We start from the raw sequence: 15246 nt of genomic DNA, 5'->3' as shown, positions 1-15246 counted from the left end.
ACAAAAAAAAAACTGAATCGTCAAGAGAAATGAATGGGTTTAGCCTCATCAGTTAAACAAACACAGAAGAAAGTTTTCTGCTAAATTCCAGATTCATAGACGTGTTGTATTGTGCTGTGCTGGAGTGTGTATTCTGTATTGCCACTTAGACCAGAAACTGTCATGGCAACATGGTGTATTTAACTGCTGATGGGTTTTATTAAAGAAAATGCAAAGATTGTCATGCCGCTAGTTAGCACATAGTTAACTATAGTTAAGCTTTAGCTGTAGTTAACGATGGTTGACACCCACTGTTCAGGATATGGGAGGTATTTTTTGTTGTGGGCTGGGGTGTTTGGCTGGCTTGGTTTTTGTTTTCTGTTTCTCCCACCAGGTGGTATGCATTCAGGACTGAGTGGCTGAGCATTAGGACCTCACCCTGAACACCTGAGGCATGTTTTCACATGCAGGTCATCAGGACTCACAGCTGTGGTGTATTTTGTCTTAATCAGAGATTGCTGCATTTAAACCTTGAATGCACAGAGTGTGATTGCCAGAGACTCGACCTTGTGAGCAGACGTGTGAGATCGACATCAGGAGAACAATCTCACCATCACGGACGCAGAGACCGCTCCAGGTTTGACGCCACAGTCTGTGAAGGAGGATTGGGTGAGGTCTCACGCTCTTCAGCACACTTCCTGAGGTAATTTGGTTTTGGTGACTTTTATGAAGTAATGACAGTGGATTTGGTGTCCCTCACACCTTGTGTTAGTGAGCTGTCACGTTATGCTAATTGTCTAATCAGCTTCTGCTGCAGTGGAGATTTGAACTGAGTTGTTCCGTGCCTGCAGGGTGAGAAGCTGATGTATAGATTTAAGCCAGGAAGTGTTTGCTGATTGCGTGCACCTTTGAGTTGTGTCTCTCTGTGTGGAGTTGGACTCACCTCCATGTTTTCTTTCTTCACAGACTTGGTTTGTCACGGCCACCTGGGGGGTGTCGGCGGGGTCCCTGGGTCCGAACTGCTGTGGCTCCGGACCATTTGCGCTGTTGAGAGCGCGCCGTGTTTCCACCTCACCAGACCGCGGACTTTTTAGTTGTTTAGCACGTCACCACTGTTATGTTTATTAAATTCTGTTATCTTTTGAACCGTGCTCTGCTTATTTCGTGCTGGGTCCTTTCAAACGCTGGGTTGGTGCTCCGACCGCATCCGAAACATAACATTTTTTCTGCAATCTGTGATCACTGAATACGAGAAAAAAATTTGGAGTGGTGCTCAAGTCAATTTGAACCATTTTTAGGAGAAAGACAATGGAGGAGCCTTGATCAGACCTTCAAACAAAACACTAATTTTGAACTGTTGGAGACATCAACCACTAACCATTAGCATTAACCACAACTGCATATGCTAATTGTAATCACATATGAGTCAAGCAATTAGCATTTTCTTTAATCAGGTTTGTCAGCAGTCAAAATTTCCATGTCAACCCTAACAGTGTCCGGTAAAAGTACTGATACACTCCACACTGTAATAAATTCCCATTTTAATTTATAGTACCCCACTGGCAGCTAGAGGTGCCACTAAGGTTATTGTACAAGTGTGCCTACTGTAACATACTGTAACAGTTTATTATTGTAAAAACACTACACTGCTGTTCAACTGTTAAATTACAGTTTCCAGACTTCCAGCCTATTTCTACAAATTAATAAATGACTAAATAATCCAGTAAAGCAGTTCAATGAGATTTCATTGGGCCTTTCCATTTTGCTTGGGGTGACCACAGGAGTGTCAGTTTGGGACCCACATATTGGTTTGACTTTTCTCATACAAGTCCAACTGAACAAGTAGAATGGGGCATAGCCAGCCTTGAGCCAGGGATATTCTGTTTGTGAGGCAAGTGCACTAATTGTATGGCCCACCGCACACTGCAATGCACTAATATATTGGTCAACCAAATCTGTTTTAGACTGATATAGCCAACTCTGTTCTGAACAGACCCAATCTTTTCTTAACTCTTTATGTTCATATGAAGAATTAAAAAAAAAATCATGTCTGGTTAGAACTGAGTCGGCTATATCAGTAGGCTAATACAGATGAGTTAAGTTGACCACTATACTTCACCGGACTGTGAATTCTTCAAACTATATTGGATTAACCATGGAATTGAGGAGCTGGTCTCTGAACACTATTGACACCATTTTTTCAACAAAGAAATCAGGGCTGGGGGCTCTGCATGCAGATGGAACCTACCCTGCTGGCTATGTTCTCGACACCTGGGAGAAATGGCGTGGTGCGTGCCTGGTACCACTGTCTGTGGAGGATGTCAAAGATTTGTTTTATTTGTTTTTATCATAGGAGGGCTGGTACTTATTGGTTAATGTGCTGCCCTGACCTACCAGAGAATAAGCAAAGTGCGCAATGCATCTGCACATTCGTGGGTCAAACAGGTCAAAAATTCCAGCTACCATTGAATTTTGTATACGGTAGCGTTAACGGACTGTGAAAGTTGAGGCTTACAGGGATTGTTTGAAAGGCTTTAAGCCTTAAGCGACGCATACAATAATGACAGGTGTGCATTGTGCTGTTTTCAAATGCTCGAATGGAATTTATAAGCGTGAAAGGTGGCTGAAAACACACGATTGCAAGGCTCCGCTGAGTCCCCCCACAGACGGAAAAAAGAAGAAATGTGGTTGTAAACCTACTTTCATTCTGCACAATTTCCCCACAGAAAAGAAATATGCAGACGGACGTAAAAGATGGACTAAAATTGTAAGTTTCTTGCACACATTTATTTTGTCAATATCCTGAAACTGTGCCAAATTATAATGTGGTTGGTGGCGCCATTTTCGTGCATCGACTTATAAGTGTAATGTGGCGCCATGAATAACATGGTGCGTAATATTGTAATATTGACATGTTCTATAAACAAACTGCATGCATGCACATATCATTGTATGTCTGTCAACTTATCAAAACAAACGTGGCACCAAAGAGGTTATATGTGAGACCCACCTTCCTTGTAGTCATTAGGAAGCCTGTGGAGTAGCCATTTCTTATCCCTGCTTAGCAAATATTCTGCAATATTCACAGTTTCAGACTCTGGACTTCTTCTAACCATCCATCAGTTGCCTTAAAGGGGTCAGAAATTTGTTTGTCTCCAACTATCAACAAGGACTGGTAGTCATTTTTGACAGCAGCTCTCTCTTCCTCCTTTGTCAGCACCAACGGTAGTTTCTGTACCGATGCAGCACATGCAAGGGCAGCCAGCACTTCTTTCTGTTTCTGTCTACTGCCGTCTGCAGTCCTGGTTGTAACAGGCAATCCGCGGAGCTTACAAAAATGCTTTAAATAGTCAGCTTTCCAGTGGTTGAAATGGTCCAAATCATAGCACTCATCGCTGCTTTCTGCCATCTTGAATGTGGATTGGTAGCCAAAAAATTTAGCGTGTCCATAATGCACCGCATGGCCCGAGATGTGCACTTCACTTATTGGCAAGACGACTGCTATCAGAACCACAACCCCTCATCTGTCAGTCATGATTAATGAGTTAGGCAACCCTTGAACTCAGATGTAAGTTGGATAACATCTTGGATCAAATGTACGCCCTGCAAAGGAAGATGTCTGAGACTAGGGAATATTAATAAATTGGATTTGGTTGGTTAGAGGAGCTGCAAATGTGCTTTGTCTGCTCAACTCTAAACATGGCAGGCTTCTCAGCCTCCGAAGGGCAAAATGTCCTTTTTCTTCCAGAAGAATTTCTACGGCCTTGGTGAGCCATTCGGCTGCCCTCTTATCTTCTGTCCTCCCAGACATTCAGTCTGTTGTTGTCAAGGCAACTCCAGACATTATGCACACACTGACAGGAACTGATACAAACTCATCTGACTGGTACAACCCCTGGCAAAAATTATGGAATCACCGGCCTCGGAGGATGTTCATTCAGTTGTTTAATTTTGTAGAAAAAAAGCAGATCACAGACATGACACAAAACTAAAGTCATTTCAAATGGCAACTTTCTGGCTTTAAGAAACACTATAAGAAATCAAGAAAAAAGATTGTGGCAGTCAGTAACGCTTACTTTTTTAGACCAAGCAGAGGAAAAAAATATGGAATCACTCAATTCTGAGGAAAAAATTATGGAATCACCCTGTAAATTTTCATCCCCAAAACTAACACCTGCATCATATCAGATCTGCTCGTTAGTCTGCATCTAAAAAGGAGTGAACACACCTTGGAGAGCTGTTGCACCAAGTGGACTGACATGAATCAGGAGAGGATTATCAAACTCTTAAAAGAGAGTAAATCATCACGCAATGTTGCAAAAGATGTTGGTTGTTCACAGTCAGGTGTGTCTAAACTCTGGACTAAATACAAACAACATGGGAAGGTTGTTAAAGGCAAACATACTGGTAGACCAAGGAAGACATCAAAGCGTCAAGACAGAAAACTTAAAGCAATATGTCTCAAAAATTGAAAAATGTACAACAAAACAAATGAGGAATGAATGGGAGGAAACTGGAGTCAACGTCTGTGACCGAACTGTAAGAAACCGCCTAAAGGAAATGGGATTTACATACAGAAAAGCTAAACGAAAGGCATCATTAACACCTAAACAGAAAAAAAAACAAGGTTACAATGGGCTAAGGAAAAGCAATTGTGGACTGTGGATGACTGGTGAAAGTCATATTCAGTGATGAATCTCGAATCTGCATTGGGCAAGGTGATGATGCTGGAACTTTTGTTTGGTGCCTTTCCAATGAGATTTATAAAGATGACTGCCTAAAGAGAACATGTAAATTTCCACAGTCATTGATGATATTGGGCTGCATGTCAGGTAAAGGCACTGGGGATATGGCTGTCATTACATCATCAATAAATGCACAAGTTTATGTTGATATTTTGGACAATTGAAAGGATGTTTGGGGATGATGAAATCATTTTTCAAGATGATAATGCATCTTGCCATAGAGCCAAAACTGCAAAAACATTCCTTGCAAAAAGACACATAGGGTCAATGTCATGGCATAGGGTCAATGTCAATGAGCAGATCTGATTTGATGCAGGTGTTAATTTGGGGGATGAAAATTTACAGGGTGATTCCATAATTATTTCCTCAGAATTGAGTGATTCCATATTTTTTTCCTCTGCTTGGTCTAAAAAAGTAACCCTTACTGACTGCCACAATCTTTTTTTCTTGATTTCTTATAGTGTTTCGTAAAGCCAGAAAGTTGCCATTTGAAATGACTTTAGTTTTGTGTCATGTCTGTGATCTGCTTTTTTTCTACAAAATTAAACAACTAAATGAACATCCTCTGAGGCCGGGGATTCCATAATTTTTGCCAGGGGTTGTACAAACTCATCTCATCTGCACTCATAACACACACTCCATCTGCCCCCCACACACCTCTGCCACTCTCCCCTTGCCGCTGCCCTGCTGCTCCCCCCGAGCTTGCGGCCACGCGGGACACTACTGCCCCCCCACCACCACCACCACATTCACATTGCCTCAGTTCGGATGATGGACTGTCTTAAAGTTTAGCGTACATAAACAATCAAATGTATATGTATGGGCATTCTAATTCTGATGTGTGCCATTATCACGTTCAACTTGTAATAATTGTGGATTACTTGTATTTTTGTCTGAGGTGACTGTGTGGGAAGAATGTCGTTGTAATGACAATCTATCTATCTATCTATCTATCTATCTATCTATCTATCTATCTATCTATCTATCTATCTATCTATCTATCTGTCTGTCTGTCTGTCTGTCTGTCTGTCTGTCTGTCTGTCTGTCTGTCTGTCTATCTATCTATCTATCTATCTATCTATCTATCTATCTATCTATCTATCTATCTATCTATCTATCTATGAGTACATTGCACAGCGCACAGTGGCACACACAGTATCTTGCTCTTGCCGACTGGCACACTGTACAATACTGGTAGCCTACTGGAAACTCTAGCTGCCAGTAGGGTGACTGTAAATTAAAGCAGTAAATTGTTACAGTGCACATCAGGAAATAGTTGCAGCAAAGAACATATCCAACTGTCTTCTTACCCTTGCCATGCTTTGACATGTTCTGGGTCACTGTAGCATTTCAGGCTCTCTGTGATCTGGTTTCCAATCATCAGTATGCAGCTGTACATGTTCTTGAGCACATTCTGCTTCAAGATTTTTTTACTAGCCTTAAGTGCTCCTCACACAACAAATAAACCAATGATTCTTATCAGTCTACAGTGCTTTAAGAATACACATCAGTAGAGAAGAAAATTGAGGATTGTTCTCAGTTAAGAATAGAGTCCAAACGTATTTTTCTGGCAGTTCCACTTACAAAAACTCATATTTGACATCACACCTTATGTCTTGCTGCTAAAGTCTTGTTTCTTTGTTGACATCTGTCATCAATGAAAACAGCTGCAGTGATCCTGAAAACCTCTGTATGCCCACATTTTTCCACACAAAAAAAATCAGTCATGCGTCGATAAGGGAATCGATAAAGAAGTGGATCGATAAGCAGAATCTGTAATGTCTTTGATATGAATAAAATCTTATCAGTTCCGATTGCTCCGCATCAGATGAAAAAGCATAATAATATACAGTGCATTTACCATTACTATTATTTATTTATTTATTGATAATCAATGCAACAGGGGAAACTGACAATACTGAAGGTCTCCTGGCTGAGTTCCACATCATTCATTCTTTTAGTGGGAGCAGGTTCAGATCCAGCAGTGATGTCAACCAGGCTCTGGATTTTCTTCCAGTTGTCCTTCAGTCTGAGAGATGGAGAAGACAAAGCATAAATAACACACATTCTCAAGTCACACTTTTACTGACAAGATGGGATTAAACTGCAATAATGTGTGTGAAATAGATTTAATGGTTGAAGCACAGATACACTTTATTTTCTGGGTTTGCCACTGTCTTATTTTTAGGAGTTTTGTATTTTTCTTTGTTAATTTTGAACCACTTTTATTAAGGAAAATATTGTATCTCCATTGTAGTTATATTTGGCAGTATGGCTTTGTTCTGGGACCTCCTTGCAGTTCCAGCTGCATACTTGGATATGGTAATTAAGACCCTCTGAGCATACAATCTAATCATTATCAAGGAGGATCCTGAGGAAAAAAAAATCAAACACATTGATAATTTTGACCTTTTCAGGAAGAAATTACAGTAAAAATAAACATCAATGAAAGGCATCAGTGAGCTAATGCTCTGCACACCGGGATATATCCATGTCAAATTCTTCATGTTAGAAATACATGCAAGTTTTTTGTGTGTTCACAGTTTTGATAACAAAAACACGTGGTGATAATTTGTTTCTTAGAATCCTCCAATTTCCAGATGAAACATAATGCAACTTCTATTTATTATTACATATCTCACGCCCAAACCTATTTATAAGCAGGGAACATGGTAACCTCAAAGAGAATGACATATATGAGGAGTGTGTTTTTTAAACAAATATGACTTCCTTTTTGTCATGGTTTGAGGAGGCTTGGCACAGAAGGGAGTAGGAAGCAAATGTGGACTCACAGACATGAAAGTTGGAGTGAATAAAAAGGCTTCATCTGGGATCCTGACAATAGGTTCGGTACACAGGATTACAGTCAGCGTGGCGGAGGTATCAGGCAGGTAACAAACTGAGGCGCGATCCAAAAAAACGACCAGAATTCAAACACACGGCATAGAGGAGTTCACAAAGCTGAGACAGACAGAGTCAAAAAACGAGCGAAGTGCAGGGATACAGCAAGGCTGAGATCAGAAAACACAAGCTTCTTCTTCTTTGTCTTTCGGCTGGTCCCGTTAGGGGTCGCCACAGCAGATCAATCGTTTCCATCTCACCCTGTCCTCTGTATCTTCCTCTGTCACACCAACCACCTGCATGTCCTCCTTCAACACATCCATAAACCTCCTCTTTGGCCTCCCTCTTCTCCTCCTGCCTGGTGGCTCCATCCTCAGCATCCTTCTCCCTATATACCCTGGGTCCCTCCTCTGCACATGTCCAAACTATCTCAATCATGCCTCTCTGACTTTGTCTCCAAACCATCCCACCTGAGCTGTCCCTCTGATATGTTCAATCCTAATCTTGTCCATTCTTGTTACTCCCAAAGAGAATCTCAACATCTTCAGCTCTGCCACCTCCAGCTCTGCCTCCTGTCTTTTTGTTAGTGCCACCGTCTCTAAACCATACAACATAGCTGGTCTCACTACTGTCTTGTAAACTTTCCCCTTCACTCTTGCTGATATTCTTCGGTCGCAAATCACTCCTGCCACCTTTCTCCACCCACTCCACCCTGCCTGCACTCTCTTCTTCACCTCTTTACCACACTCTCCATTACTTTGAACAGTTGACCCCAAATAGTTAAACTCATCTACTTTCACCACTTCTACTCCTTGTAACTGCACTGTTCCACTGGGTTCCCTCCCATTCACACCCCTGTACTCAGTCTTGCTTCTACTGACTTTCATTCCCCTTCTCTCCAAAGCATATCTCCACCTCTCCAGACTAGACTCTTGGCATGAAACCATATTGCTGCTCACAGATCTTCACCTGTTTTCTAAGCCTAGCTTCTACTACTCTTTCCCATAACTTCATTCTGTGGCTGATCAGCTTTATGCCTCTGTAGTTACTGCAGCTCTGCACATCACCCTTGTTCTTGAAAATAGGAACCAGCACACTTCGTCTCCACTCCTCAGGCATCCTCTCACTTTCCAAGATTTTATTAAACAATCTGGTTAGAAACTCTACTGCCATCTTTCCTAGACATTTCCATGCCTCCACTGGAATGTCATCTGGACCAACTGCCTTTCCACTCTTCATCCTCTTCATAGCAGCCCTCACTTCTTCCTTACTAATCTCTTGTACTTCCTGATTTACTCTCACCACATCATCCAGCCTTTTCTCTCGCTCATTTTCTTTATTCATCAGCTCTTCAAAATATTCCTTCCACCTTCTCAGCACACACTCCTCACTTGTCAGCACATTACCATGTGCATCTTTTACCACCCTAACCTGCTGCACATCCTTTCCAGCTCTGTCCCTTTGTCTGGCCAATTGGTACAAGTCCTTTTCTCCTTCCTTACTATTCAACTTCTTGTACAGATCGCAATATGCCTTTTCCTTCGCTTTTGCCACTTCTCTTTTCGCCTTACACCGCATCTCCTTGTACTCCCGTCTACTTTCTTCATCTCTCCGACTATCCCAAAACTTTTTTGCCAACCTTTTTCTCCTTATGCTTTCCTGGACCTCTTCATTCCACCACCAAGTCTCCTTGTCTTCCTTCCACTGTCCAGATGTCATACCCAGTATTGTCCTAGCTGTCTCCCTCACCACATCTGCAGTACTTTTCCAGTTGTCCAAAATTGCTTCCCCTCCAACTAGTGCTTCTCTCACCTGCTTGCTAAATTTCACACAACAGTCTTCCTCCTTCGGCTTCCACCATCTGATCCTTTGTTGAGCTTTCACTCTCTTCTTCTTCTTTACCTCTAAATTCATCCTACAAACAACCATCCTATGCTGTCTAACGATACTCTCTCCTGCCACCACCTTACAGTCTCTGATTTCTTTTAGCTTGCATCTCCTATAAAGAATGTAGTCCACCTGTGTGCACCTTCCTCTACTCTTATATGTTACCCTGTGCTCCTCCCTGACAAAATGACAATGATGACATGAGAATGACAAAAAACTCCTGTAACAGTGGAATGTGCCGTTCATTTCCAAAGTAAACGTTTTGTTGATCCGGGACGTCGTCTGACTACCACAGAGATGGCAGAAGAGTTTGACATCAGCACTTTTTCAGCATGAAAAGACGTGCGGAGAAATTCGCGTGTCGGGATGGAGGTGCAGGGCACAGAACAAAAAGCAATGCCGTGATGAAGCCTCACTGGACATGTTGTGGCATGTCCAGCTCGTCCACAATTTCTCGGATAGTCACACGACTGAAAAGCCACCGAATGCCATCTGAATCTTTCGAATGGTGCAAGAGCTGGGCATGTTAGGGCTTGTCCTGTGAGAACCAACATGGAGGTGCTTTCGTCCCGCGCCATGAGCGGCTCCGTGGCGAATTTCTCCGCTCCTCTTTCCATTACAAAAACTCCTGTAACAGTGGAATGTGCCGAAAAAGTGCTATGTCCAGCTGTCTTGCCATTTCTCTGGTAGTCAGACGACGTCCCGGATCAACAAAGCGTTCACTTTGGAAATGATCTGGTCGTTTGAGCCTGTCGATCGCCGCTCGGTGCGCGGCATGCCATCCGCCGCTGTGGGCTGTCTTTAATCCAGTTGTAATTGTCCTTAATCTGTGTGATCCCCATAAGATCTTCACTGAAAGCCATCTGAATTTTCCAAATGGTTTCCACTTGGCTGTCTCTCACACTTTCTGAAAAAATTTTGATGAAGCAAAGCGGCAGTTGATCAGCCAATTTCCTGGCAATGAAAATCCGACGAGGGGGCTGGACCACTCCTCCCACAAGGCATGCTCACAGGCAAATGACGCAACCAACAGGTGTGAAAAAACTCATGCATGAGCACGAAGGTTCAAGCTTGGCTGATGCAATCACACATGATTCAAATCCATATAGTTTTTGCAAAAAATAAAAAGGTCCGTTACTTTTCTAACAGACCTCGTACGTATTCACCACAGCCATTTCCATCCTTTTTGTAAAATCAACTACCATCTGTCCTTCCCCATTCCTATCCTTGATATCATATCTACCCATTACTTCTTCATCACCTCTGTTCCCTTCACCAACATGGCCATTGAAGTCCACTCCTATCACCACTCTTTCATGCTTGGGCACACTCTCCACCACCTCATCTAACACACTCCAGAAATCTTCTTTTTCCTTCATCTCACAACCTACCTGTGGGGCATATGCACTGATGATATTCATCATCACCCCTTCAATTTCCAACTTCACACTCATCACCCTGTCAGATACTCGCTTAACCTCCAACACACTTTTAACATACTCTTCCTTTAAAATGACCCCAACACCATTTCTCTTCCTGTCCTCACCATGGTACAACAACTTGTACCCACCGCCGATGCTCCTGCTCTTACTTCCCTTCCACTTGGTCTCTTGCACACACAATATGTCTACCTTTCTCCTCCCCATCATATCAGCCAGCTCTCTCCCTTTACCAGTCATACTACCAACATTCAAAGTCCCTACTCTCATTTCCACCCTTCTAGTTTTCTTCTTCTCCCGCTGTTTGTGGAAATGTTCTCCTCCTCTTCTTCGTCGTCTTCGCCCAGCAGTAGCCCAATTTCCACCGGCACCCTGTTGGGCAACAGCACCGGTGGCAGACGTTGTTAACTTGGGCCGCGACCGATCCGGTATGGAAATTCGATTCTTAGTCTGCATAGTTGGGTTGGCTTGTTTTACGCCGGATGCCCTTCCTGACGCAACCCTCCTCATTTATCTGGGCTTGGGACCAGCACTCAGAATGTACTGGCTGCACACCCCATGTGGCTGAGTTATCAGAAAACACAAGCAAGGTCAAAAATATTACAAGGCAGAACAGGACTATGGCTTGAGGCTGGAATGTGAAATAAATTTGACAAACTGGCAAATGACTAAGACAGTGAGGGCTTAAATAATGGGCATGGTAATCAGGGTGTGAATGTGGAACAGGTGTGAGGAAGGTTCTGGAAAGGGAGAGTGACCGAGAAACACAAATGCACGTGCAAGAGTGTGAAGTGAGACAAAAAGCAAAGCAGATCAAAGCAAGAGAAATGTGACAAAAACCAACGTTGAAAAACATGACGTGCCCAAAGACCAACAATTATTAATGTGAACAAAACAAAGGTGGTAAACTAGGAAATAAAGTGACATGCCTAAAAAGAGAACAACAAGAAAATTAAAGACGACAACCAAACTACAATGGAACTGATGATGGCTAAAGTAGAAATGTAATACAAATTACAACGTAAAATACAATAAATGATAATAAAATGGCAACACAAACTATTGACTAAATAGAAAATAAATGATGAACATAAAATAAAACCAGGGGCTACAGAATACAGATAATGCAATGAATGACTACACAACAAAGAATAAATGATAGAGAATGCAATCAAAAACTAAAGGAACATAACCAGATTACAAAACACAGAAGGTCAGAGAATGAATAAGAGACAAAAAAAAAAAAAACATAACAAGAGCCTAGAATGGGCAGGATCATGACACTTTTATGTTTTCCATGTGACTTCATCATGACACCACTTATACACATCCATCACAAATATTTTGCTGATCAATATAAGCTGCATTATTATATGGCTATAACGCTATGCACACTCTGAATGGCCGATTTCTGGTCTGATATTTTCCCATATTAGACCGTTACCATGGCAATCAGTACAGATCACGTATCAGAGTCGTTACAAACCAGAAATCTAAAAACACAATTCAAAAAAACTAAGTCAGACATGAACATACTCCATAAATATCTAAACAGCATCCTAAAAACACACACAGATTGAAAGCTTACAAGCTAACGACTGGACCATCTGTTAGCAAGTCCTTCACAGAGGTGAAGAAAGTGAACAGGTGTGACTATGAGCCCAACACCGTCAGTAACTTCCATATTCGGGTGATAGTATAAGTTCGGGTATAGCCATATAATAAACAAATTTTTAATCTCGCTTGCTCGATTAATAATCCTTTATTATCTCTCTGACACTATTTGTTGTTTAGATATTGGAGAAAATATGTTTTTCGCACTATGTTTTTTCTAGACCTTGATCTTGACCTTTGTCCAATCTGCTCCCAACGTTAATCAGCCTGAGATACATATGTGTCCAAGTAATATTCCCACCAAGAACTGTGAAAATCCATCAAGTCATTTTTTAGTTATCTTGTTCACCTACACAAACACACAACCGATTACAATGCTCTATTTCGCTGGCGGGCAGGGAAATGATAAACTGCGCTATTAATTTTCTGATAAAGTTAACACACCAGATTATAGTTAGCACAGGTCAGATAAGAAAGAAAAACATAACTAACTAATGCAAAGGTTTATTTTGAAAGTATTTCTAATTCAATGAAAGAACAGCCTTTTTTTGATCCAAATACAGGAATGTAATGGAAGTATAAGTACAATAACTACTTCAGTTGTGCTTTGTATAGACAGTTTTAGTAAAGCCGAATGTTTCAGATTCAATTTCATGAGACCTGCCTCATCAGTCGTCTTCAATTCAGCATCAGTCTTGATTAAGTCTTGAAGGTGTGCTCATAAATGTCAAGGAGACAATGAATGTTTTCCTGCTGTTATTTGAATTTTACTGGATTACTCTGTGGCTCTGTCCCTCTGGCGTAAAGCACTGTTTACCATATCAATGAGGTGAGGGAGAGGGGCCACTCCTTAGACTGTAAGGAACCAAAGTGTGAAATGAAAGCTGCTTGCAGAGTCAGACAGAAGACTCCAAAACACATTAGAAATAGAAATTTGTGATGTGACCTTTGTGTAATAGCAGACAGAAATTGCTTTGAGATGAGACAAACAAAATGCACATTGTTCAAAATGTGCATTTGTGTTTATTGCTTGAACTTTTTTGTTGTACAGTCTTTCACACAAGACCTCAAATTACCTTTATAAAGTGTCAAAACAGTTGTTTATTATAGTTTGCTGTGTGTTTTGAATAAATGTGTGGAAAATCATTTTCCGCTTTACTTTTTCCTTTATTTCTGATTGTAAGCCTTTATTACACTATAAAACACAACAAAAGCATACATATTATGAAAGAACAGGTTGACTGAAAAAAGAGACATAAAACTTGATTATGGGATGCAGGGAGAGCTGTTAAGAGCAATAATAAAACATTTATGCCAGGCGAGTAAACTGTCCAAAAAATGCCCTCGGACCCCAGAGGGTTAATAAAGGTGGCACAATCATGTTGAGTGTAGTTTTGAGCACTGAGTTTAAACTATCCACAAGACCGTCTACTGATTGGACATTTTCCAAACAAGAAGCTAAGATATCAGGCAGTCTAGATTCGAGTTCAGTCGTAGTTGAGGAGTTGATGCGTCAACGCAATGATAAATAAGGTTGTTGTTCCACTAAACACAGCATCGAAACTGTAAACTTAATAAGTGAGTGATCAGAGACCACCGAATCCACTCAGACGTTATAATTATTATCCACTAATAAAAGATACGATGCAAAGTCAAGTTCCACTGAAAGTAACTTCTGCTTCCTTGCCAAAGTAATGTAGCTACTGCATGTCTAGCCCCTCCCCTGGATGTGCCACGTGGATGATCACCTCAGTGTCTATATGCCATCTTGCCTGCAAACATCAGTGTGTTTTAAGACACTTTCCGACTTATATAATATAACCCCTTTAATAAATTCCCCTTTTGCCTCATCTTCCATCTTTAGCTCTGCATATATCTTCATTGTGTACTTCCTTTCATTTTCCCTCCATCCTCCTTTCTCTATTTTATTAACGAACATCTGGGCAAGGTGCATGAATGATGAAAAGAACTATAACACTCAATATTGGGTTTGCTTTGTCTCCTCTGCCATTTTACTCAACCTCCGTGCACGTTCAAACACACATTATTGAGGCACTGTGTGTAGAGTTTAACGAAAATGTTTTACACAAATCCAATATATGAGCAGTACGCAGCTACAGAAAAATCACCATCTGCCACTCAAGCTAGCCTCCTTATAGTATGCTTTTCACACTCACGCATGCAATCTCACAAGCGCGCCGCTCTGTAATCTTCCTCCATGCTGCGCTCGCAGCCAATGAGATGCTGGAACAGGGCTTTTCACAACGTGAGAGGGAGGCGGCAGAGTGCTGCTGGCTGATTGACAGGCAGCGCCCTACAGGTGGAGAGAATAACGATTCAGAGAGAGAGGGAGAGAGAGAGAGAAATAGGGGAGGATGACGGAGACAGCAGGAGTGAGAAGAAGAGAGCAGCACACCTACGTGTACTCTGGTCCTCTCCTCCGAACACCAGCATCTTCATCCTCACCTACACCTTCTCTAATAACTACACCAAGATGAGCCAGTGCAGGAAAAGGTGCAAGAGGCAGCTCACCAAGGTGGCTCGCTATTTCTACCGTTTCCTCATGGGGACACTCACCCAAGGTAGGCACCCAAAGCTCATCAACGAAAAGGTTTGTAAGAGAAGCAACTGCTGCCCTAACATCACTGGTGGTTCTTCTGAGGTCCACTTTGCAGGACACTCCTGTAGGATCATTTTGTCTGATTTGACCATGGCTCAGTTTCTTTTGTGTCTGAAGGACA

The 15246-nt window shown here is 41.8% G+C and overlaps 1 protein-coding gene across 3 annotated transcripts in view; it reads left to right on the top strand.

Annotated features, from left to right (window-relative positions):
• The window catches only part of LOC117524015 (Kv channel-interacting protein 2), a 387777-nt gene that overhangs the window by 179079 nt on the left and 193452 nt on the right, over nt 1–15246 (top strand). Inside the window, exon 1 of one of the 3 annotated variants that reach the window (XM_034185734.1) lies at nt 14815–15087. The exons of the other annotated variants lie outside the window; for them this stretch is intronic. Coding sequence (XP_034041625.1) covers nt 15000–15087 — 88 coding nt within the window. The 5' untranslated portion in view covers nt 14815–14999. Of the gene's footprint in view, nt 1–14814; nt 15088–15246 lie in introns of those variants that run through there. 3 annotated transcript variants of the gene reach the window in all.

Source organism: Thalassophryne amazonica, chromosome 13 (genome assembly GCF_902500255.1).
Source record: "Thalassophryne amazonica chromosome 13, fThaAma1.1, whole genome shotgun sequence".
NCBI classification, from domain to species: Eukaryota; Metazoa; Chordata; class Actinopteri; order Batrachoidiformes; family Batrachoididae; genus Thalassophryne; species Thalassophryne amazonica.
This window is presented reverse-complemented; position numbering and strand designations above follow the sequence as displayed.